At 38.1% G+C, this 26,487-nt stretch overlaps 1 protein-coding gene across 1 annotated transcript; it reads left to right on the top strand.

The window, feature by feature from the left end:
* LOC114317657 (protein DETOXIFICATION 16) lies at window positions 1-26,220 on the top strand. Its single transcript, XM_028264426.2, is given in 9 exon segments — window positions 1-395; window positions 19,621-20,010; window positions 20,012-20,160; window positions 20,270-20,356; window positions 24,275-24,331; window positions 24,424-24,662; window positions 24,802-24,920; window positions 25,580-25,666; window positions 25,758-26,220. Coding segments are annotated over 9 exon segments (1,491 nt in total). The 5' UTR covers window positions 1-65; the 3' UTR covers window positions 25,791-26,220.
* Window positions 26,221-26,487: the final 267 nt, after the last annotated feature.

Genomic DNA, 26,487 nt, shown 5'->3' with positions numbered 1-26,487 from the left:
ATAGTGGAGAGTCAATTTGTTCTGTTGCCACTCTTTTACAGAGAGAGTCCCTTTGATCATTCCCTATGTCTTCAATAGTGAGAGTTATGGAGGACTCCTCTGACGAAGCTGTGCCTGAATTTCCTCTGATTCCAAGTTCTGAAAGCATCAATGGGTTTAAAGGAACAGAAAACAAGGAAGCACTTGAGCTTGAGACGTCATCAAACACCATTATTATTAATGCAGAAGAACTGAAGAAACAATTGCAGTTGGCAGGACCTTTAGTCATAGTTGGTTTTTTGCAGTACAGCATACAGATGATATCGGCTGTGTTCTTAGGACACCTCGGAGAGCTCCCTCTCTCCAGTGCAACTATGGCTACTTCATTTGCTGGAGTCACTGGTTACTATTTCATTGTAAGCTTCATTCTTAATCTTTCATTCATTCCCATTTTTCTCATCTCATTTTGTGTTGAATTAAAATTTGCAATATTTTCACTTCTCACCACTGCCACCACCATCACCACTGGTGACAGGTTACCATATTGCTGGACGCCACTTTTGACAACTCACTAAGGGATTGTTTGAGAAGTATTAAATTAGTATACTTTTTTACTTTTTACGAAAAAAACGTAAAATATGGATTAGATTTAAAATGATGTGATAGAAAGGTCATATGACTTAAATAAGATGATTGTGACCTAAATAGGATAATGTACTAAAAAGAGCATGTGTTATTTTAGCACATGCCAAACAACTACTAAATATATATTGGACTCGGCTTTCCACTAGTCCATTGGAAGGTATTGTTCGGCGTTGTGCGGTCCAATGCAGGTCATGTTTAAATTATTCGAATTGTTCATTTTGTCAGCACCTTCGTATATATCATCTAAAAAATTAGATCAATTCAACAATCGTAACTTATTCAATTTATTATTTTTTTCTCCAAGAAATTAATAGCAAGTGTGTTTTTAAAAATGAGATAGTACAATGCAACGGGAGAGAAAAAAAATTACAAAAATATATGGTATGCAAGTGAAAAACTATGGGGCAAGTGTCATTTGCACCCCCTCCATATTTTTATTAAAAAAATTTATTATACCACTAGGGTGTAGTTTCCCCTTTTAAAAATAGGCTATTATTATTTATTTATTTTTTTTATAACAAATGGGATAAATTAAATAATTTACAATTATTATATCAACTTAATATTTTTGTGTATAATATACACGAAGAGCCTGATAAAATAAACCGTTCGAATTATCACAATGGAGCCTATATGGGCATGAACATCACTATCCAATCTAGATTATGATGGAGGGAAGCCAAGTCCGTATTTATATATATATATATATATACTGGAAGGTGTTGAATCGGTAGTTACATATCTATAATATAATTGAATTTAAAAATTATAATTTCCTTTACAGTTACAGAATTGCATTTTCAAAAAATGAAAACTATGATATTTTGTATGAATATCAATTCATGTTTTTTCTTTATATAATAAAATAGATATTTATATGTAATATTTAAAAATATTATGTGTATATAGAATATATCTATTTTTTTCTTCTTTTAGTCTTTCAAGTTTAAATTTTGTCAATTTTCTCTCGATTGTCTCATTTAATTAGAAACAAAATTGACAAAATGAAAATTCACTGACATTGAGCACCTACTGTAGTGATCATATATATATATATATATTAGTGGTTGGCACACGCAATATATGTGTAATTTAAATAAGTAAAAGGGAAATAAATTATTTAATATATGTCGTGTGTTGGTCAATTAATAAGAGTCTTATTCATCAAAGATTCTAAAATTCAAGTCTGACTCTTTCTTTTTATCTAATTTTTTGTTTTAAATAGAAAAATATACAGGTGACAAAAAGAGAGAAGAAGTTTTAAGATACCAAGTGATTATATATAGATAGATAGGTTTTTCCTACTATGACAGTTATGTAGGCACACTATTTGAAATTGGATCATTTAAATTCATTTACATTTAGAGAACCACAATTTTGAGACCAAATGGACTTGAAATACATATTTTAGAGAAATTAGGATCTTTTAGAGTAATTTTTTAAAATATTATTTTAAAATAAATTTTTGAATAACTGAAATTTAATTCTATAAATATTCATGATACAATAATCATTTTATATTTTAATTCCCAAACTCTAACTGTAACCCTAACCCTATCACTCTAAATGAACACTCTATAGGATACTGGCTCACACTACAACAAAAACATATTTTAGTGGCACTACACTAGTGGCATATTTTTAGAAAATGTCACAAAAAATGATATTTAGTGGCACGTTTTTGAAAAATGCCACAAAATAACAAACATAAAAGGCTCTAGTGACATTTCAATGAACAAGTGTCACAAAACTACAACAAAAACATACTTTAGTGGCACTACATTAGTGTCATATTTTTAGAAAATGCCACAAAAATGATATTTAGTGGCACGTTTTTGAAAAATGCCACAAAACGACAAACATAAAAGGCTCTAGTGACATTTTAATGAACAAGTGTCACAACATTATAACAAAAACATATTTTAGTGACACCATACTAGTGGCATGTTCTTAAAAAATGTTACAAAAAGAATATTTAGTGGCATTTTTTAGAAAAATATCATAGAGCCGCAAACATACAAGGCTCTAGTGGCATTTCAATTAAAAAAAGTGTCACTTCACTACAACAAAAATGTCACTACAACAAATTTACGCTTTAGTGACACTACACTAGTACGTAGCATGTTTTTAGAAAATGCTACAAAAATAAAAATTGGCATTAAATATTTTAGAAAAATGCCATAGAACCACAAAACATATAAGGCTCTAGTGGCATTTCAATAAAGAAATGTCACATCAATTTTATGATATTTTATAAAATAATGACACAAAAAATTATGTTCGTGACATTTACCAACAGATGCCACTAAACTTTAGTTGCAATGGCATTTTTTAAAAAATGTCAGGACACTAGGTAGGTGCAAATTACTTTTTATGGCACTTAGGTGAAAAGTGTCATAAACAAATATTTTATAACATTTTGAGAAATGCCACTAAGCTAAAAAGCATATTCGGTGACTAAATTTCCTGACCAAAAAAATTTGGTCGCTGAAAGTATAGCTTTCAGCGACCAAAACAGCATTAGTTGCCAAAAGTAAAGATTTTAGGCGACTAAACAATTTTAGTAGCCAAAAGTCTATAATTGGCGACTAAAACTAAGTTTGGTCGCTGATTATATGGGTTTTAGTGATTAAAAAAATTTTAGTAGCCCAAAGTAAAGCTTTTTGGCGATTAAAAAAATTTAGTAGCCAAAAGTCTACAATTGGCGACTAAAAATAAGTTTGGTCGTTGATTATATAGGTTTTACCGACTAAAAAAATTTTAGTAGCAAAAAGTAAAGCTTTTTGGTGCCAAAAAAAATTTTAGTATCCAAAAGTCTACAATTGGCGACTTAAAAATAAGTTTAGTCGCCAAAAGTGGTCATTTTTAGCGCGGGAGAACTAAAATCCTAAGGCGGGAATAAAATTTTTTGGTGACCACAATTTTGGTAGCTGAAAGTGCATCTTCGGCGACCAAATCCAATTTTGGTCAACAAAAGTTAAGTTTTTTAGCAACTAAAAAATAATTAGTAGCCAAAAGTATAGAACCAAAAGTGGTCTTTTTTTTTATTTTGGTAGTAAATAGTTTATTTTACATAAATTATGTTCAATAAAATAATTATGTTTATACATATACTTTTATATTAATATGGATGTATGTACTATATAAATAATATATGTTGCATATACAATCATGTGGTGGTATAGAGGTGTAGTGGGAAGAGTGTGGTGTATAAGGTTCATGGTGCGGAAGGTTGGCGGTTCGAGTCTCCGCAAGAACAGATCAAATTGTTCTACAACGAATTATCGTCATGAATGACACTTGATAGCGTCACGAATAGTGCTTACTATGAAATTAAAGTGTCACTGAAAGGTTTTAGTCTTGATGGTGTAATGACACTTACAAGTGTCACTAACTCTTTTTTTAATGGCGCTTGATAGTGCCACAAATAATATCTATCATAACATTAAAATGTCATTGAAAGTTTTCAGCCATGATGGTGCAGTGGCACTTGCAAGTATCTACCGTGGCACTAATAGAAGTGGCACTTGTTCAAAATGCCACAAGACCAAAAAATGTCATTGGAAGAATAGTTTTGTGGCACTTTCAAATGTCACTAAACTAAGAAAATGTTGTAGTGTCATTTAAGCTCTAAAATTATAGTTCTAATTGAGCTCTAGTGAGGTAGAAAATCAAAAAAAAAAAAAAAAAAAAAAACTCAAAACATCACATTAAAGTGAGAACCACCTTCCATTAGAGCTATTAGAACTCCTATATTAGAGCTCTAAAGCATTTTTGCTCATTTAAATTGCTTCCGGGACATTACTGTATAAGAGTCAAAAAGAGATTATGTGCATTGGTATAAATGAATCTTTGATTCAATCACTAGAATACTCAGATCCGGCCATTTGCATTTGTGCATTTGTAAAATGGAAAAAATATTTGGTGCCCCATTGTACGAGTAGAATTTTAATTTTTATTATTTTAAACTTTTAGATAATTCAAACAGTTTTACTGTCTTTATAATTGATGCCTTAAGATAAAAAGTTTTTTTTAATGGACCTTTGGACAAAAAAAAATAAAAATAAAAAGTTTGTAGTATTTATGATAGGGGATATTTAGGGATATTTGATAATGAGTTTTTTTTTTTTTTTTTGAATTATGATGGACACTATTTTTTGTGAGCCTTGAACAAAAATAGATTGTTTGGTGCAATTTTTTTATAAGCTGAAAAATAAAAATCAAAAGTACCTCTCCCTCAACATCTTGATAATTAACTTTATTTAATTTATTTAAATTATTTCATTTTAATAAACTATAGACTAAAACTACACCGAACACTTTAATGTAGAATCCCAAAATAAACAATTCCACTACATCCATACAAATATTAGTCCCCCGACTAGCCCGAATGATGTGGCTAGTCTTGGGGAAAGCAAAATCCCACTTTTCCCAAAATGCATTTGTTAGACCATTTCTAATGGTTCATTAAATCTATCATCAAATTTAAATTTGGTGAAAAAACTTATGTTTTACTCCTCCAACTGTTCATCAAATTCATGATTTCTCAAATCTTTTATCAAATTGAGGACGGTTATGCCTTTCATCAAGTCATTGTTCATTGTCGTTAAATTTTCACCACTGGATGTCCTCCGAATTACCATCTTAAAGCAAAAATTTATAAAAAAAAAATTATACTGAATGGTCGACCGACCGATCATCCGTCCAATTGATCGATGGTTTGATAAAGCCTTAACCTTTTGTTTAAACATTTGATGTCAAAAGAAATTTTTACTTAAATTTGATATAAAAAAAAATAAAAAAAATACACCATTAAAGATGTCCTTACATGCACCAAACCAAAATAGTCTTTGTCTCTCTCAACTATCTCAAACTCTCTCTCTCTCTCTCTCTCTCTCTCTCTCTCTCTCACACACACACACACACACACACACACTCACACAGACACACACACACACACACACACACATTAGCTCCTCTCTCAACCTACCCAAAAAAAGAAGAAGCTCCTCTCTCTCTCTCTCTCTCAAACGACGATCACTTCACCACCACTGCCACCGCCACCGCCGATGATCTAACCACCACCATCGATAATCGATTCTTTCTCCCCAACATTAACCCTTCTCTTCTCTTAGGCATCGCAAACGTGAACCCTCTAGAGATTCACTAATCAGCAACGCAAAATTCATTACTATGCACCTTAACCAATCTATAAAAACCCATCTCCTAATCAAACAACAATCACACATGATGATGCAGTTTGGTCAGATGAGAAATGGGTCAGACAAGATCCGGATGATCCACGAGTTGGCCGAACTTCGTCTTCCCAGCGGTACCTGCACCAAGTCTAGTAGAAAGGACCCAGGGGGTGGGGTTCCTTCCTAAAGACCTTCCGATGATTAATGTAGATTAGAAAAAAGAGGCAAAAGTCCCCAAGTAGTCAAAGAGAGTATGTATGTTTTGATATATTTCATACCTTTTTTGGCCTCTTGGCTTATCGTGCCCTAGTCATGATTGCTCCCCTGTCTCTGTCTTTTCACGCTGTCCTACCAGCTGTAAGTCTATGGCTATATGTAGTCGGCCATGGTAGTGTCGTCATGTCACAAAAATCATAAAAGAAAAAAGAGCGGCTTGTCTCTTCTTTTTGTCTAGCCACTAGGCCTAAGTTGGGCTAGGAATCATTTGGACGGCCCATTGCGCCACCTATTTGGGCTATGCCCATCAGTAGTCTCCCATTCTCGAGTGTAGCTTTAGTCCAACGAAGGGAATTAAAGTGTCTTGTTTGTTGCTTGATCGTGTTCTAACGCACCGTCGGGCCATTGCTTGATCTAATGTAATGGTGCTCGGTGATTCTGTGTGAACGGTGAGCTATCTTGTTCTAGGCCATGTCGGTGGACCTTCTTCAAAGTTCAATATTCTGGTCGATCTTATAAGATGTGGCTGGGCCGTTGCTCACGTACACTTATACATCAGCTGGAGTGCAATTGAAGTGGGCCACGAACAAAGGTGGATTGACTTTCTTGGCTTGAAAATAATGCACGTTGCATGTGTGCTTGATTCCATTAGTTTGTTGAATTTGTCATGGGACCCACAAACTTTATTAAATTATTAAATTGGTGAGTGCCCTGAAAATGTTGTTGGAAAGTTCTGGTTGAGTGTGGATTTATTTGGCTTCAAAATTCCAACAACTTGGTCCCACTTGAGGTAGTAATTGAATTTTGGGTGGAGCCCATGCAAGACTGTTGTTTGTTATGAACACCATGGGACCCGCTAGCTTTCTGACTGTTGACTGCTGTGCTTGGTTGGTTTTCATGTCTTTTTCCAAATTCAATACTTATCTCCATGTTTGGAATTATTGAATTGGCGTGGCCCCACCAATTGATTTGTTAAACAGTATACATGATTGATGTTTTGTCAAATAGTCCATAAAAACTCTTCTGTTTCTCAAATTTCAAGAGACCCACTACGACAACCCTTTGAATCACAGCGACTTATTTAGAAAGAGAGAAGCAAAATTGTTTCTCTCTCTATCTCTCTCTCTCTATATATATATGTATATATATCTACATACCCATGTACTTGAAAGGCATGGAAGCTTGCGATTTTTCTGGGTTTGGTTTTGAGTGTAGAGAGAGGGAGGAATCCGTTAGAGTGTGATGTTATTAGTTGTAGGCACGCCAACACGCTTCATGGCTTTGTTCATTGCTCTCTGGGCTACGGTGGACCAATGCACACCAAGGGTTAAATGCATATTGCCAGAGAAGGTACTTCGTCGGTCAAGTATGATAATATCATCAGCAATAATAGGTCTCAATATCTGGACAATGATGATGAAAAGCCCCGAAACAGAGTAGAGATGGAAGCTTTTGCCAGTATTTTAGCCATGAAAGTAGCATATGCCCAGTTACAGTTTGTTTAGTCTCTATTTGATGTTGATGGGATTTAAGCTATTGATCAACTAGTGGTCTCCCACATGGAGGTCTTCCGTATGGTGGTCTATTTTCCATATTGGAGTCGATCTCCCGTAGGGGTTGGTTTTCCGCAACGGTCTTCCGTGGGGGTTAGTCTACCGCACGGTGGTCTTCTGCTCAACGGTCTTCCTCGTGGAGGTCTCTCGCATGGTCTTTCACATGGAGGTCTTCTCCATGGTGGTCTTCCGCGGCGATTTTCCGCACAGCGATCTTCAGCTCCGCGGTCTTCCTCATGGAGGTTTTACACATGGTGGTCTTCCGCTCAGCAGTTTTCACACGGTGGTCTTCCACATGGAGGTCTTGCAAATGGTGATCTTCCGCATGGTCTTTCACAAGAAGGTCTTCCACATGGGGTCTCTCGCATAGGGGTCTCCCACATGGTCTTCCACATGGTGGTCTTTCGCGACGGGCTTCCGCTCAGCGGTCTTCCTCATGGAGGTCTTCCATATAGTGGTTTTCCGCGGTGGTCTTCCGCGTTGCGGTCTTCCACAGGGAGATTTTCCAGATGCAGGTGTTCCACATGGTGATCTTCCTCATGGTCTTCCACAAAGAGGTTTCCACATGGGATCTCCCGTATGGGGGTCTCCCGCATGGTCTTCCACATGGAGGTCTTCCATATGGTGGTCTTCCTCGACGGGCTTTCGCTCAGCAGTCTTCCTCATGGAGTTCTTCCACATGGTGATCTTCCGCATGGTCTTTCACAATGAGGTCTTCCACATGGGTCTCCCGCATAGTCTTTTACATGGAGGTCTTCCACATGGTGGTCTTCTGCTCAGCAACCATCCTCATGGAGGTCTTCCACATGGTGGTCTTCTGCACAGCGATCTTCCATAGGGAGGTCTTCCACATGGTGGTCTTCTGCGGCAGTCTTCCATATAAAGGCCTTCTCCATGGGGTCTCCTACACAGTCATCTTCCACATAGAGGTCTTCTACATGGTGATCGTCTACATGGTCTTCCCCAAGAAGGTCTTTCACATGGGGTCTCCCGCATGGTCTTCTACGTGGCGGTGTTTCGCTAAGCGGTCTACCTCATGAAGGTCTTCCACATGGTTGTCTTCCGCAATGGTCTTCCACATGGCGGTCTTCCACAGGGAGGTCTTCCACATGGTGGTCTTCCGCGACGATCTTCCACAGGGAGGTGTTCTACATAGGGTCTCCCACATAGGGTCTTCCACACGGAGGTCTTTCATACGGAGGTCTTCCACATGGTGATCTTCCACATGGTCTTCCCTACGGAGGTCTTCTACATAGGGGTCTCCCACATGGGGGTCTCCCGCATGGTCTTCCAAATTGAGGTCTTCCACATGGTGGTCTTCTATGGCAGTCTTCTGCTTAACAGTCTTCCTCATGGAGGTCTTCCACATGGGGGTCTTCCGCAATAGTCTTCCGCACGGCGGTCTTCCACAAGGAGGTCTTCTACATACGGCGATCTTCCACAGGGACATCTTCCATATGGGCATCTCCCGTATGGAGGTCTCCCGCATGGTCTTCCACATGGAGATCTTCCATATGGCGGTCTTCCGTAGCGGTCTTTCGTACTGCGGTCTTCCACAGAGAGGTCTTCCACATGTAGTCTTCTGCATAGGGGTGTTCTAGTCTGGTTAAGGTTGAAGTCTTCATACTCAGTCTAGCTGAGGCTTTTTAAACTCAGTCTGGCTAAGGTCTTCATACTTAGTTTGGTTAAGGCTTTTTTTTTTTTTTTTTAAACTTAATCTCGCAGAGGTTTTCATGCTCAGTCTGGCTAAGGTCTTTATGCTCAGTCTGGTTGAGGCTTTTTTTTTTAAAAAAAAAAAAGAAACTCAGTCCAGTTGGCTGAGGTTGAGGTCTTCATACTCAGTCTAGTTGAGGCTTTTTAAATTTAGTCTAGTTGGCTGAGGTTGAGGTTTTCATACTCAATCTGGTTGAGGCTTTTTAAACTCAGTCTAGTTGGCTGAGATTGAGGGCTTCATGCTCAGTTTAGCTGAGGTCTTCATGCTCAGTCTGACTAAGGCTTTTGATTTTAAACTTACAAAATGTGCAACACAAATAAAAGAAGTTGAATATCTTACTCATGAAATCCTGACAAGGTCAGCTTATACATTGCATTGTAAAGAAAAAATACAACGAGTGATCAGAATTAAATAAGATAAATAGGACATGGGAAAAAGGCTTCATTTTATTGAAAATACCGCTTCAAGTGCTCAATATTCCACAAGTGAGGGAGATCTCTGCCCTTCATATCTTGTAGATGGTAAGTGTCTAGATGTGGTCTGGACATGATAATATGGCCCTTCCCATTTGGCTGCTAACTTGCCCTTAGCTGGGTCTTTGGTTGAGTTGAGAACCTTGAAGAGAGATAGATAAGTCATTCTAATTTGACGAAGGTGCTCAGGGACAAGTGGTGGAAGAAGTGATCCTTATTGTGTTGCTAAGGACGATTGTCTTGGACTTGATCTTGATTTTGATGGATGTTTTGTAGAGGCGGAGGGATAGAAATTGGTAGTTCTCGTTGAAATAGGGCTTGGTTTTGCTCAATTAAGTGGTTAATGTTGTTGGTGTTCTCTATGAAGTATGGAGATGGATTATTTGGGTTGGAGGGCTCAGCTTGGGGGTTTCCGGTTGTATGCTATGAATCCATGGATTGCCATAACCATTCACTCTGACATTGAAGATGGGTGAACAGAAAACTATTTCCGGTAACAATGAGTACAACTGCCAACCGGAAGAGTTTTTCACAAACGGCGCCAACTGATGATGTAGTTTGGTTGGACAAGAATTGGGTCGGACAGGATCCGAATGCTCCATGAGTTGGCCGAACTTCATCTTCCCAGCGATACCTACACCAAGTCCGGTAGGAAGGACCCAGGAGGTGGGGTTCCTTCTTGAGGACCCTCCGATGATTAAGGTAGATTGGAAAGAAGAGGCAAAAGTCCCCAAGTAGTTAGAGAGAGTATGTATGTATTGATATATTTCATACCTTTTGTTGGCCTCTTGGCTTACCGCACCCTAGTTATGATTGCTCCCATGTCTCTGTCTTTCCACGCTATTCTACCAGCTGTAAGTCTATGGCTATCTGTAGCCGACCATGGCAATTTCGTCATGTCACAAAAATCATGGAAGAAAAGGGAACTTGTGCCTCTTCTTTCCAATCTACCTTAATCATCGGAGGGTCCTCAAGAAGGAACCCCACCTCCTGGGTCCTTCTTACCGAACTTGGTGCAGGTACCACTAGGAAAACGAAGTTCAGCCAACTCGTAGAACATCTAGATCCTGTCCGACCCACTTCTCATCCGACCAAACTGCATCATCAACACACATTAGATAAAGGAGACAAGTATTTATACCATGATCATGATGAAATATTCAACAATCCTATCAAAGTTGAGTTTCCATTCCAAAGCAAATCCCCAGAAACACTCAAACTGGTTGGTTCCTGCAATGCGTTGCTTTGTTTTTTTGAATTCCGAAAACGTATATCTCTGGTCAGATCATCGATGGGTGTTTCTCGATTGAGAGCCATTTGAGAGAGAGAGAGAGACAGAGTGTGTGTGTGTTTTTTTTTTTTGTAAAGAATGGAGAAACCCTCCTCTTCGAGAAGCACTGATTTGTCTAGCCGTTGTTGTTGTTGTGGTTAAAATTCCGACGAGTTTTGTGACTGGGATTTGAATTCAACGGCCTTTGCAAGCACAATGTTAGGGGCTTTCTGGCCCGGTCGAAAAAACACCGTATGATGTTATATAATATATAAATTATATCTATACATATAAAAGAAAATTCAAATATCATAGAAGTAATTTCTAGTACGATAAAAAAGTTTTTTTTCATACAAAATAAAAAGAGAATGTAAGATAGAATAAGAATGAGATATGTATTTTTTATACTAGAGGCTATTTTATGTATAAAATAATATATATATATATATATATACACATTTAAAATAGCATGAAAAATCATATTTTTCACAAAAATAGGGAGTTCATGGCCCCTTATAATCTTTTTCTAGTTCCGTCCCTAGTGACAGTGGCGGAGCCAGGACATTAAATCAGAGGAGGTACTTATTAATTACCTGCTAGCTGTATATATCTATATTATCATATTGCGTATTACCATAAATAGAGTTTCTATACTTAGCTTCTATTTCTCCTATATAAAGGAGCCTTGTATTCACTCATATTATTCATTGAACTATACAGAGTTATATTCTCTCTCTCTCTCTCTCTTCCTCTTCTCATAACATGGTATCAAAGCGTAGGTTCTAAACCTTGCTTCTTGGCTCTCCTACCGGTACTCTCAGCCACCGGTAACTTTAATCTAATTGGTTGTTTCTCTACTCTCTCACCAGTGGTCATAATCACAAAAATACAACCACTAATCTATTCATCTCTTCCAAACGATTCTGTAGCCACCCACCACGCTTCAAAATAAGGTCAAATACGCTCACACGTGCTACTTCTTTCCAAGCACGTCGTTCACGGCACCACAAGTCTCGACATAAGCTGCCACACGCCAGTTCCCAAACAATCACACATCACGAGTCTATCACGCATGCATACCTCCGCCACAATCTTTGTTGACGTCAGCCCTAAGCACGTCAATCCCTACACGCATCTGAAATCAACCCTAGTACCTCTCATTGCATCATTTCTGACGTCAATGTCATCACTACAGTGCACTGCGCGCCTTTTCCACTATTGTGCATTGTGAATCTTCTTGTTAATGTGCGTCACACACCTACTGACGTTTGTCTTACCCTACGCTGATGTCATTCCTAGTTGCTACATTGGTTCAAGCTCTTTTCAGGCCAGTTCAATCATTTTTTGACTTATTTTAGGCCGATTGAACCCAATTCTTTACTATTTTTGACTTTTCAAATTCACTAGTGTACTCAGTTTTAACCAGTTCTACTCCGACACCACCAAACCATCTTTGTGAGTCATATTTTGCTCACTCCATGGATTGTTCAAATGCTCTTCTGAGCACAGTGGTTCTTCTAGACCACCAACGATTCATAGTTGATATCACTCTTTGGCTCACTTTGCCTTAACTACTGCTCATCGCTAGCCATATGCTCTACATTCTCTAGGTGGCTCTCCTGCACCTTCACCAATCTACACTCTTCATGATATTGTAGCCATTGTAAAAATAGGTTCTTTCTACTTCTACCTCTACCTCTGGGACACTCTCTACTGCTCTTTCAATCAATCCAAGTACCTTTTCTTGGTATTTTGAGTCAGCTTGTTATAATCATATGACCTCTGACCCTACACTTTTTTTCTTCCATTATATTTTCTTCTAATTTACCTGTCATTCACACTACTAATGGCTTTCAAATGCATGTTAGTCATATAGCTCATATCTCCACTTCTAATGTCTCTCTCCTGTACACTTATATGATTTCCAACCTTATCTAGTCATTCCTCTATCCAAATTGCTGCTCCTACTACTACTGGTTCCCTTCTTGCTTTATGACATTCTCGGTTAGTTCATGTATCTTTTGGTCGTTTAAGATCTATAGTTTCAAGTGACCAGTTAGTTCTTATTACAAAGGATAAAGTAGACTGTTTATCTTGTCAACTTGCAAAACAACCTACTTTATCATTTAATACTAGTACCTCTATGTCTCATGCATCTTTTGTGTAACACCCCAAAAATTGGGAACATCAGATAATATATTAACCATTAAATACAGGGTTTATCTAAGGCTACAAGAGTAGGATACGTCACTAATGAGTCCTTTGACTAATAACCAAACAAGATCCCAAGAAGGTCAGAGGAGTCAAAATAGCCTCCCTTCTATGTCCAACCACCTTAGATAGCAAAGCTACCTTTTTGACAAATCTTGACAAGGTATTAACACAAGGCTTACATGAGTTGACGGAGTATAAGGATAGGTTACAAATGTTATATATACAAATCACAAAATCATGTCTTAAATACAACACATGATCTATCACTTACAAACTCAAAGCACGTTTAACATAACTAGCTCCTAACTCTCATAGGATAGACATACGTCTTCAAATACTTCAGGTTTGCCTTCGACCAGTCTAATAGTCTTCAATACCTGGCATGAAACGCCGTGAGCTTTGAATGCCCAGTAAACGCACACACACCCCGTCCCTTTTTCCCAATCCAATACACCATGACATTTATAACAAGTAAGTAATGAAGCATGATATTTAAGTCAATAACAAGGATTACAAGGTTAGATATTAGTATTCTAGAAATCCCCCGAAGAGATTTCATTCTCCCAACTGCAAGAATTGGACACCAGACTATTCGGAACTCCAGCTTTTGCTGCTTTGATGCAGAACTTACCTCAGATGTCTACCAACGGTTATATACCGCGTAATGCCAACCGCAAGGCCTCAAAAGGGAAGGCAAAAATAAAAAGGTTTTCTCACCCTGAATCCAACCTTATCCTCCAAAAAAAAGTTTTATCCTCCTGAATGTCCCATCTAGACCCAACCTTATCTCACCAATCAAACTATCTCAAAGAGTCTGAATCCGTCCGTTCCATTCTAGGGTTTACGCAACAATCGCTTGCACAAGACTTAACCTTCAATTAGGGAGCATATCCCATCAATCCATACACAACACATTATCATCCTTCATTACTCAAGTGATCGAAACCCCATTAGCCGCCTAATTAAGTTTTCCGTTTGGATTAATGTTTTAAGTCAAGTTAGAACAAACTTAGCAAGATAGTAATATCCACATAAGCATGAGCATCATTAGAATGAAGAAGATAAGGAAATAACTATAACACATGCAATATCATACCAAGACATGATCATAAACTAATAAGCATATTCATGAACACAAGAGCATAAAACACTCATGCAAAACTAAATTTCCAGATTCAATACCATTTAAAGATTAAAATCAAAAGGGCTATTTCAGATCTTTCTCGAAACTAGCCTTCATATGGCTGATAGAGAATTTAATCTAGTTTTCAGAACAAGTTTCGGAAATGTGATAGATTTTCTAGATTTTTTAGTTATTTAAGAAATGTTTCAGGGCTTTCCAGATTCATTGACCATTACGAAAATCAGAGTTTCTCACAAATCGCTCACATCTGAAAATACCATTTAAAACTTTTAATAACATGTATTTGAAAAAGGAAAATGACAGAGAGTTGTGTTGTGCCTTACTTAAATGCTTATAGAACTAATTTTGCAAGACTTGCTCTCTCTCTTCTTCTCCCTCCCACAAGCTCACTCTCCACTCCTCGCCCTCTCTCTATGCCGTGTGGGTGTGTGGGTGTGGTGTTTGATGTTCATATAGATGGAGGATGGTGGTGTATTTATAGGAAAAATGGTGTGAATTGTCTAAAATGTCCTTTGGTTAATGGAATTGAATTGTATTTAGTTCAAATGAAATGGAATAGTGGATAATTAGGACCTTAATTATGTATTTAATTATGATCTAGTTAGGCTTAAGTCTAATTTAATCCATTCTAGTTACAAGTACATTAAATATACACATGTATATATATAGAATTGGTACCAAAGACATAATTATTTCCATGATTCAATGGATTTGTCTCTAAAGTACAATGATTATAGCCTAGGAGGTATAATGGCTGGCCATGTGCTCAAGATTTGGGGGATTTTCTTATTTATTTTGTGTACAAATTTCATAGATATTGTGTACAAAAAGAATTGATGAATAAGAGGTACGAATATATATATATATACAATGGTACTAACTTGGGGTCAATTTGTGATTTAAGTAAAATATGAGGGCTAAGGCCTTAATTTATGAATTGGAACATTTTTTTTAGGGTAGAATTTAACTAAGTTAGGGTTAGAGAATCTAATTCGGTTTGAATTTCTTGTTTCAAATAAAAAGGCTATCAACCGACGAGCGTGATAAAAACCGAAAAATCCTAGGGTTTTCAAGTGGTAATTCTACGTTATGGAGTCAATTAATCAGTATTAGGGTATTAGAAATGATTTCTAAGTTATCAAAATCGTTTAGGGTTTACGAGTTTTCAGTTGGTGCATGTATTTTGATCCCAGGGTTAAATTGCAATTAATTAAGAAATTGAACGATTTCAAAGAAATAATTTAAAAGTAAGGGACTTAATAGGGTTTACAAAAGTTAGGGGTCTCACATTTTGATCTCATACACTCTGATGTTTGGGGGCTTTCACCTAATACCACTATGGATGGATCTAAATACTGTCGTATTTGTCGATGATTTCACTCGTTTTACCTAGTTATTTCTTATGAACTCGCTCTGAGTTACACCAAATATACTATGATTTTTCACAAATGGTCAAAACTCAATTTTCTTCCACCATCAAAGTTTATTGTGCTGATAATGCTCATGAATACAAAGAAACTTATTTTTTGAGATTCCTTCGTCAAAATGGTACACTTTTTCACTATTCTTGTCCTAGTACCTCCAAATAAAATAGTTATGGTGAGTCCAAACATCGCCATATCTTAGGCATTGTCCGTGCTCTTTTAATCTCTTTTTCTTGTCATGAATGTGTTTAGGGAAAAGCTACTCTCACAGCCATCTATACTATCAACTATGTCCTTTCCTTTACCATCAACAATCAAACCCCATATGAACGTCTGTATGGCACACCTCCTATCTATACTGGTCTTCGTATGTTTCAATATGCTTGTTTTGTTCTTCTTCAACCACATGAGCATACCAAATTAGAACCCCGCACCTATTTGTGTTGTTTATTGGGGTATGGGATTGAACATAAAGGTTATCGTTGTTGGAATCCTCTTTTCGTTGTCTTCATGTCTCTTGCCATGTGGTATTTTGGGAACACAAGATGTTCTCCTCTATATCTAAAAGTCCAGTTCTCCCACTATACTATTTTTTATAGATCCTTCTCTTTTGTTTGATAAGCTTGTTACAGACACTACTTCTGACATGATGACTCTGGCCCATCTTGAGGATTCTACTCCACCTCCTAGTCCTGCTGCTCCACTCTCTAATCCTAAGCATGCTCTTGTTTCTGTTCTTGTTCCTTCACTCCCTGATCCTGAGCCTGTTCTTACTTATGTTCATGTTCTTGTTCCTGTTCTTGCTCCAGCTCCTACACCACCTCATAGTCCTATCTTCATTCCTTCTCACAGTAAGCCTCATGCATCCCATAATTCCACTACATCATTTTCTACACCAGAAGTACCCCTTTGTTATTCTACTCGGGTAACAAAACCTTGCACCCTTCTTCATGATTTCATTATTGGTTTCGCTGCTTTTTCTTCTCGTGAACCTATTTCCTATTGAGAGGTTTTCTCTAACCCTCTTTGGCATCAAGCTATGACTGATGAACTACAGGCTTTAGATGAAACTTATACCTGGGATAAAGTTGACCTTCCACCTGGAAAGAGTGCTATTAGTTGCAAATGGGTTTACAACATCAAAACCCATTCTGATAGTTCCATTAAGCGTTACAAAGTTCATCTTGTTACCTAGGGGCTTATTCAAGAATACGAGATTCATTATGAGGAAACATTTGCTCATGTTGCCCATCTTACTTCAGTTCGCAACCTACTTTCCATTGTTAGTACTTGTTATTGGAGACTTTGTCAGATAGATGTCAAGAACGGTTTTCTCAATGGTGATCTCACTGAGGAAGTTTATATATATCTTCCTCCTAGTTCCTCAGTTCCATCCACCAAAATCTGCAAACTTTGATATGCTTTGTATGGTTTGAAACAAGCTTCTCATACCTAGTTTGCCAAGTTCAGTTCTACTATTCGTAACTTTGGATTCTCCTCCAGTGCCTATGATTCTGCTCTGTTTATGCGTAAGACAGAGTATGGTATTATTCTTCTTCTTCTCTATGTAGATGATATGATCATCACTAGGGATAACACAGTAGGTATCTCTAGTCTTAATCAGTTCCTCAGTCACCAGTTTGAGATGAAAGATTTGGGTTTACTTAGCTACTTCCTCGGCTAGGAAACTTCTCAAGATCCTTCTAGTTACTTTCTCACCTAGGCCAAGTATACCTCTGATATCTTGGCTTGTGCTGGTCTTACCGATTGCAAGATTGCTCCTATCCCAGTTGATCATCAAACTTGTCTCATACCTCTTGACGATCACCTGTTGTCTAATGCTACTTTATATTGTTAGCTAATTGGTAGTCTTATCTATCTCACGGTTACTCATCTAGACATTACCTGTGTTGTTTACATTGTCAGTCAGTTCATAGCTCCTTATCACTCTCCGCACTATGATGCTCTAGTTCACATTTTGCACTATTTTAAAGGAACTATGTTTTACGGTCTTCACTACTCAGCATACTTTTCTCTATAGTTACAAGCCTTTTCCGATACAGATTAGGCAGGGGATACTACTGAATGTCATTCTACTACAGGGTTCTACTTCCTCTTGGGTGACTCTCTCATTGTCTGGCATAGTAAGAAGCAAACTCTTATTACTCGTTCTAGTACTGAAGCTGAGTATCATGCTCTTGCTGACACTACTCAAGAGCTTGTGTGGCTTCATTGGTTTCTTTCTAATACGGGGGTTTCTCATCCTACAGCCACTAACCTCTATTATGACAATTAGAGTGCTATTCAGATTGCATATAATGATATTTTCCATGATCGCACCAAGCATAGTGAGATTAATTGTCACTTCATAAGGCAACATGTTATTAGTGGCATTGTTCGTCTTATCGTTGTTACCTCTGCCAATCAGACAACCGACATCTTCACTAAGGCTCATCCTCTAGGATGTTTTCTGACTTACTTTACAAGCTTAAGTTAATATCTACATTACCACCTTGAGCTTGAGAGAGTGGTGTTAGCTGTATATATGTATATTACCATATTGTGCATTACCATATTGTGTATTACCATAGATAAAGTTTCTATACTTAGCTTCTCCGTCTCCTATTAAATGAGCCTTGTATGCACTCATATTACTCATTCTCCTATATAAAGGATCCTTGTATTCACTCTTATAATTCATTGAAATATACAAAATTATATTTTCTCTCTCTTTCACTCTCTCTCCATTCTCATAACAATTACAATATCAAAAAATTTTACAAAAATATTTCACATAAATTTTTATGATTGACTTCGAAAAAGATCAAAAAAATAATATTATTTGTAACTAGTGTGTCATGACCAATACAAACAAAGTCATGAATATAAGTCTTAAAATAAATTATATAATGATAAAGTAAATTTTTTTTATACAAAATTTGAGTAAAAATTTAATATAATGGTAATACCACCTTATCATTGACATGTAATATCACCAATCAATATTAAAGAAACGCATGGATGGTAAACCCCATATGTCAAATGTAACTAACAATCCAATAAATTTTATATCTTCATAGTGAGATTAAGTATACTTACATGTCAATAATGATAGATATCAATGTTATATTGAAATTTTTTCATGAAAATTTCATAGATAATATAGTTTATCGTTATCTCTTCATTTTCAACCAAAAAAACCTTTATTGTTCTCATAATTTTAAAAATGTCCTTGACATTTCACTCTAAATAATATTTTTGTAATTTTTTTATTTAAAATATTTTCTTTGTGTTTGCAAATAAAATAAAATCCAAAACCCAGGGGGACACGTGCTCTCCCGGCCCCTCTATACCTCCGTTCTTGGAAGGTGAGATTCGGGTGTGTTGAGAGAGAAGTTCGGAGGAGTTATGTTGTCATTTTTAGAGAGACAAGTGAAAAGGACAGAGAGGGAAAAGAGAATATCATGGGTGTGATTTCGGTTCAATGTATGCCATGTGATTCGGGCAGAGTCGGACAATACATTTTATGTGGATCAAACATTATTGCCAAAATAAAATACAAAAAAATTATAAACAACTCAAATAAGTTGCACCAAATAATTTAAAAAACTAAAACATAGAGCCTTCCAAAATTAGCAAGGAGCCTAAAATGACCACTTTGTTGGCGCACCTTGGCTCGAGACTACATATGCATGTGTGGTATTATTAACTTCATAGAAGATCTTAATGCCTCCTTTTTGAGTAATTAAGCAGATTTTAACACATATCATTAATCTTTTGTTTTGATTAGCTAGGAATGGCAAGTGCACTAGAAACGTTTTTTGGACAAGCCTATGGAGCAAAACAATATCACATGCTTGGTATGCACTTGCAGAGAGCTATGCCTGTGCTTATGCTAACAGGCATTCCCATAGCATTCATTTGGAACTTTACTGGGTATATTTTCACACTTTGTGGACAAGACTCTGAAATTTCTACACAAGCCGGGATATACGCACGTTGGTTGATCCCTAGTATTTTTCCTTACGCTCTCCTTCAGTGTCAACTTCGATTCTTACAGACTCAAAATAATGTAAAGCCGTTGATCATAAGCACAATCATGACAACTTTGCTTCATGTCCTTATCTCATGGAGTTTGATATTCAGAATTGGCCTTGGCAACAAAGGTTCTGCCCATTGCCATCTCTTATTGGATCAATGTGTTGTTTTTGGCAATTTATATCCACTTTTCGTGTACTTGTCAAAACACTTGGACTGGATTTTGCAAAGAGGGTATGAAAGATCTCGCCAGCTATGTTTCACTGGCTATTCCCTCAGCTTTTATGGTTTGGTGAGTGTGACTCTTCCTCCAAACAAGTAGTGTGGAGTGTCACAATTTCTAATTTATAAGTTTACCAATTACTTAATTTTTTTCCTTGTAATATCTTGTGACTGATCAGCTTGGAATGTTGGTCGTATGAGTTTCTGATTCTTATGTCTGGTCTTCTACCTAATCCCAAGCTTGAAACATCAATGATGGCAATCAGGTTAGTCTTGATACATTTTAAATATAATATCTCAGTGCATTTCAATCCAAGATTCAAATGGAACATAGACAAAATTCTCATCCTATACACAGAATCGAGAACACTTGTTAGGATCAAACACACCCAGAAATATATCTCACACACACAGGGAACACAATATTTACGTGGTTCGGCCCAATGCCTACATCCACGGACAGAAATGAGAAGTTTTCACTAAAATGGAGCAAAATACAAAATACAGAGGAGGAGATGAAACTCACTCAACTCACAGCTCTCACTCTCTAATTTCTGATCTGTATCTCATCATTGGTATAGTGATAACCGGTTACTCTCCCGTGGACGTAGGCATTGGGCCGAACCACGTAAAATATTGTGTCTCCTTGTGTGTGGGTGTGTTTTTCTGCTTGCAATGATTTCTATAAGGTCTTGGGCGGGATCCCAGATCCCAACAAGTGGTATCAGAGCCTCGTCGGTGGCGTTTCGGAACAAAAACAGCGTGTTGTCCGAAACTGCCCAGAAATCAAGTTGCTCGAAATCAGGTTTTGAGCATACCAGGAGCAAGGGCTCGAGAAGAGGAGTCCAACCATATAAAGCAGACACCCAGAGGAGTTGGCACGCGCCCCCACGCGCCGCCTTAAGAAGGCGAGTGAGTCCCAGTCTCGGCACGCGCCTCCACGCGCCGTGAAGGCAGACGGCGCGTCGGCCCAGTCGCATGCACGCGCCCCACGCGCGGATGAAGGAAGAAGACGAGTGGGAGAGGCGCGTGTATGGCACGCGCGTGCCACGTCAGCAGCCACGTCATCTGCCACGTCATCCGCAGGAGGAAGAATCCTGTGTTTCGCGGCTACGGTGCAGCCGCAGATCTGAGGCGTACAAAATGTTTTGGCTAGATCGAAGCCATTTGGAGTCCGGTTTTGGTGATCCAATAGTGGTTTCCGACTATTTGGAGTATTCCGGACACATCCGTACGGTCAGATTTTGGAGACGGAGTTTCTGTAAAAAGAAGGCAGATTAGAGTGGCAGACGGCGTTAGAGACAGTGGATGGAATATTTCGTTGGTACACGAAATATTCCTTGAACTTCTGAAAATTACAATTTGGCCCAGAATTTTCAAAAAATTGTGGTGTGGCCCAGTTTTCGGGGAAAGTTTTCAGTGAGGTCCCTGGAAGTGCAGCGAAGGTTGGTCCTAGCTAAACGGACCGCTCCGGACGCAACCGCGAGGTCAGAATAGTGAAATTCTGAACGGTTTGGAAAGATTGTCAAAACATGGGAGTTTGTCATCTTCAATACTCGAAGGAAGGTTGCCGGATATTGTGGAACGCTGCGGATTCACTGAAGAGGTTAGAATGGGCAGATTCTGACCCGATTGGACAACCAGATACAGATTGAGATAGATCATTGAAGACCAGAGGAGATCAGGCTTGATCAAATGGCAGATCGAGGGAGATCAGGATTGGTCAGGGGCGATCAGAGGATTGCAGACATGATTATCTCAAAGGTCTAGGAAAGTTCTGTCAAAAAGACACTGTCTAAGGAGACTGGTTCTTAAGTGGGACCGGTTGTGACCCCACCAGTCTTTCCTGGGAACTTTCCTGGTTTGTTGAGGTATTCAGAGGATCTGGTTCAATCAAAAGAGAAGACCATTCATCGACGGATAGATGATTTGGTAACCAGTACAGGCTCAGGGAAATACTGTGGCTGTTGGAGCTACTGTGTACGAGAAGGTATTAATGGTATGTGGACATGTAGAACAATAGTTGCAGAGGAGCATACTAAGCGCAGAAGTACAATTGCAGACGTGCAACAGTGCAAGGGTACGCTAGAGTGTCGTACAGAGGCGCGAGAAGAGTGTGCAGCAGCGGGTTGTTGACAGTTCACAGGAACTTCCAGACAGAGAAATTGAGACAGGTAAAACGCAAGAGTGCGTGCCAAGGAGTGGCAAGTCTTATTTCTCTATGGTGGTTTCTTTAGTTCCATGGCAGCAGATGATAGAGTTGATGCAGATCTCTCAAGCAAGCTTGACGCAGGGAGACCAGAAGCCATGGGTGCGAGCACTATGCACGGAGTTGCATAGTGGTAACTTGTACAGACCGGTGGAAGTTGTCTTGACAGAAGGGCTAACTGTCAAACATCAGTACGGACAAGTGAGACAGAACTGAACATCAGGGATTGCAGCACAGACAACAAGCGTATGTGGAAACGCCAGGAGGTTGTTCAGAAGTGCAGAAGGGCAAAGGCTGGTTGTTCAGAAATAAGCTCCGAGCAAGGAAACTTGAGGATGTTGATGTGTCAAACTCTGAAGTTTTCTAGTTGCTCCAGTGTTCATCATGCAAGGAGTTGCATGATAGTCAAGGGCATCCAAGCAGGGGGTGCAGGACATCCAATCAGGGGGTGTCGGATATCTTGGTTGCGCAAGTTCAAGCATAGCAGGTATAGACATCCGAGACAGGAAGCATGGAAGAGATCTGTGGGAGATAGGAGCAGTGGCTCTCTCCAAATCAGAGAGTGGTGTGAGTTGAGTTGAGGATGTAGGATTCCCTCCTCCTCTTGTATCTCTGGTGTTTTATCTCTAGCTTCAGGGGATGCAGCGTCCCAGTGAAGAGATGCAGACTATGTTGAATTTGGGCGTGACAAGATTAGCAGCAGTGTGTGCAGTGGATCACCTCACATGGGTTGAGGGGGTGATTTGTTGAATTCACCCATGTGTGAAAGAGGTGATCATCCAAGTTGGTTGGTCAACAATGGAAGGCAACCAACCAAGTCAAGCTTGGTGGCCACCAACCATGTCAAGGGTCAAGCATGGAGGCTACCCAAAGGCTCTCCCACCTACTCCCTCACCTATAAATGGAGGTTGAGAGGAGAGGCCAAAGTGTGAGCAAACCGTGAGTAAGGGTGTAAGTGAGGAAGAAAACCGTGAACCAAAGAGTGCGAGAGATGTGAGGCGGAGAGACCGTCTCCCTCGGTGTGAGCGAGAGAGACGGGTGAGTGGCTGAGTGGGGAGAGTATGAGCTCCTCCTCTATTGTAATCTTTCTGTAATCTCCTCATTGGTATAGTGATAACCGGTTACTCTCCCGTGGACGTAGGCATTGGGCCGAACCACGTAAAATATTGTGTCTCCTTGTGTGTGGGTGTGTTTTTCTGCTTGCAATGATTTCTATAAGGTCTTGGGCGGGATCCCAGATCCCAACAATAAGTAGTACTTAAACAAAGCTAAACTGGATAAATCCATATTTTAGAACTTGCCTGTAACTTTTGTTTCATGGATACTCAATTTTCAACAAAGTTTATTTCTAATTTTTCAATAGGCTATCATATTTTCAAAATGCATTTTTCATTACTTCCATATGAACTTTTTCTTTTTCTTTTTTTCTCTACAATAACATTCAACACTCCTTTGTAACTATTCATCTCATGCATTACAAGAAGCATGTATTTTTGCTTTCTCTTTTGTCTTTCCTGTTTTGTAGGGGTAAGAAATGTAGATATGTGTCCCATTACTTCTCTTTTTATGTATAGTATATATGTATACTTTTGCCATTACTTCCATATGAACTTTTTCTTTTTCTTTTTTTCTCTACAATAACATTCAACACTCCTTTGTAACTATTCATCTCATGCATTACAAGAAGCATGTATTTTTGCTTTCTCTTTTGTCTTTCCTGTTTTGTAGGGGTAAGAAATGTAGATATGTGTCCCATTACTTCTCTTTTTATATATAGTATATAGTAAATAGTAGAAATGTAGATATGTATTGACGGCATAATTTCCTATCAAAAAACAAATTACAATTGAAAGAAACAAATGACATGAAATTTTAGTTTGTTCTTCCCATATGAATGCCTACTCATGCATATATTTGATTTTAATGCCATTTGTTGTAACCCCTCCATCTCTAAACTTCAATCATTTTTCCCTAGCTTTGACACAAGTTCATTGGTATTTAGAATCCCTTATGGAATTGGCAGCGCAGTAAGGTATGTTTGATGAAAGACACATGTATTTGCAATCATATTAACTTCTTAATGTACATAGCTTGATTGAATCCCTCATGTGTCTTGGTTCAAAGCACGAGAGTTTCAAATGAATTAGGTGCAGGGCAACCACGTCTTGCTCAACTTGCGGTACAGGTTGCCATATTCTTGGCTACTGCACAAGGCCTGTTCACAAGCTTAATTTTGGTTTCAGTACGCAACATATGGGGCTATTTATATACCAATGAAGATGAAGTTGTGAAATACATGGCTTCAGTAATACCAGTGCTTGTGATTTCCAACTTCATGGATGGAATTCAGGCTGCACTCTCAGGTTAGAGATCTCTCTAAAAAATTAGACCTCAATGATCACTATGGATGTTGGTTATATAATAGGCTTCTTGATTTTTGTCTTCAATTCTTGTTCCTCTTTGAGTCATATGACCATCATGGAAGCCCTTTTGTTACAAAAGGTACTGCAAGAGGATGTGGTTGGCAGAAGATTGGGGCATTTGTGAATCTAGGAGCTTATTACTTAGTTGGCCTTCCTTCCGCCATCATCTTAACTTTTGTCCTACACTTTGGAGGGAAGGTAAGAAATCCACCTTTGGGAAAGCATTTATTGTTGTCCTTGGCACATGATTCTTTATCTTGAAATCCATTCCATCTTAATGCACTCTTAGTCACACAACCGTGCCTCCAAATTTTTGTATTTTGGGATTTTCATCACACATCATGTGGTTGATTGAGTTGGGAACAAGATGGCAATGATTGCTATTGTCATTCTATTCAGGAACAAATGTAAAATCCTAGCTCAAGCAAACAAAGACACTAAGGCCTACAATGCCACTAATAATTTTAAAAAATAATAAATAAATCTAAGGGTATTAAATTCCCTCCCTCCCCTCCAAAAAACAGAAAGACTATAATTTTGAAAAATATTTTTAACTAATACTACCATAATAAGGGGTTTTTTGAATTAGAAAAGTTAGGGATCATGAAATTTTATTTCATGAAAATGATCATGAAAGATTTATGATTCTTGGATTATCTTGATTAATGTGTGGTGCTTTATTCTAAGTGTAATCCAAGAGTCACAAAGTTTTCATGATTATTTTCATGAAAGATTTTTCATGATACCTAGCATTGCTATTTTTGAATCTTTGGGGGTGGTAATCCGCTACCCCCAACTAACCCCTTAGATTCATCGTTGGTTCTATTATGATTGATGCCAACTCTTTAATTTTGCAGGGCTTATGGATGGGAATCATAAGTGGGAGTGGATTGCAAGCATTACTGCTTTTAGTTATAACCATTCACATAGATTGGCAACATCAAGTAAGTTAAAACATTCCCAACATCTTTGTCATTACGAATAGTTACAACTTACATGGACATCACTGTGAATCATTGCCTTTATTATTCTTAGGCAAGCAAGGCTAGGGATAGAGTATCTATCTAGCTTCCTGGTAGATATGGTGTCACAAAGAAGTTTATCAAGTGCCTACCTTTTCATGTGAAAAACCATATGAAGCAGCTCTATAATACATATGTTATGTGCAAAGGAAAACACCAAATTCAGTTTTCATTGATTTCCCAACAAGGGTAAACACCTTCATAGTACAACATAAAGCAAAAGCTTCAAGCACAAGAACTGGTGATAAGCAAGGTCAAGACTCAAAACATCCACCACCTCATTTGGCGTTGTTTTAGTTAAACTATTATTTTTTCTTTTTTGGACTCCAAAGTCAAAAGTTAATGTAAATTGAAACTTTTATTAGGATTTGATTAGATTTCATATTCTAAAAACTCAACTCATATTTTACTAGTGTGGACATTATTTTCTAAATGTCTATTTACAAATATCTACCTTTGTAATCATTTTATTCTAACTTTGGCTTCTTTTTTCATTTCACTCTCATAAATACAATCTTATTGCTTATGTGTGTGGACGCCGTGCCTTTTTGGGTTTAAGGCGCGTTTCCACACTGCACCAACTTGCATTCGAGAGTTGCTACGTAGTTTTTAAGGAAAACTAAGAAACCTTTAATAATGAAAACTAAATACAGAGACTAATCCATCACAACTAAATATTTTCAATTCGAAAACTTAGGTACAAGAGGGGAACGTCATTAATTGATGCACCCCCTCTCGCCCAA

This window comes from Camellia sinensis, chromosome 15, assembly GCF_055761805.1.
Source record: "Camellia sinensis isolate YWXY chromosome 15, ASM5576180v1, whole genome shotgun sequence".
NCBI classification, from domain to species: domain Eukaryota; kingdom Viridiplantae; phylum Streptophyta; class Magnoliopsida; order Ericales; family Theaceae; genus Camellia; species Camellia sinensis.
The sequence above is the reverse complement of the archived record's forward strand: the minus strand, read 5'-3'. Positions and strand labels throughout refer to the sequence as shown.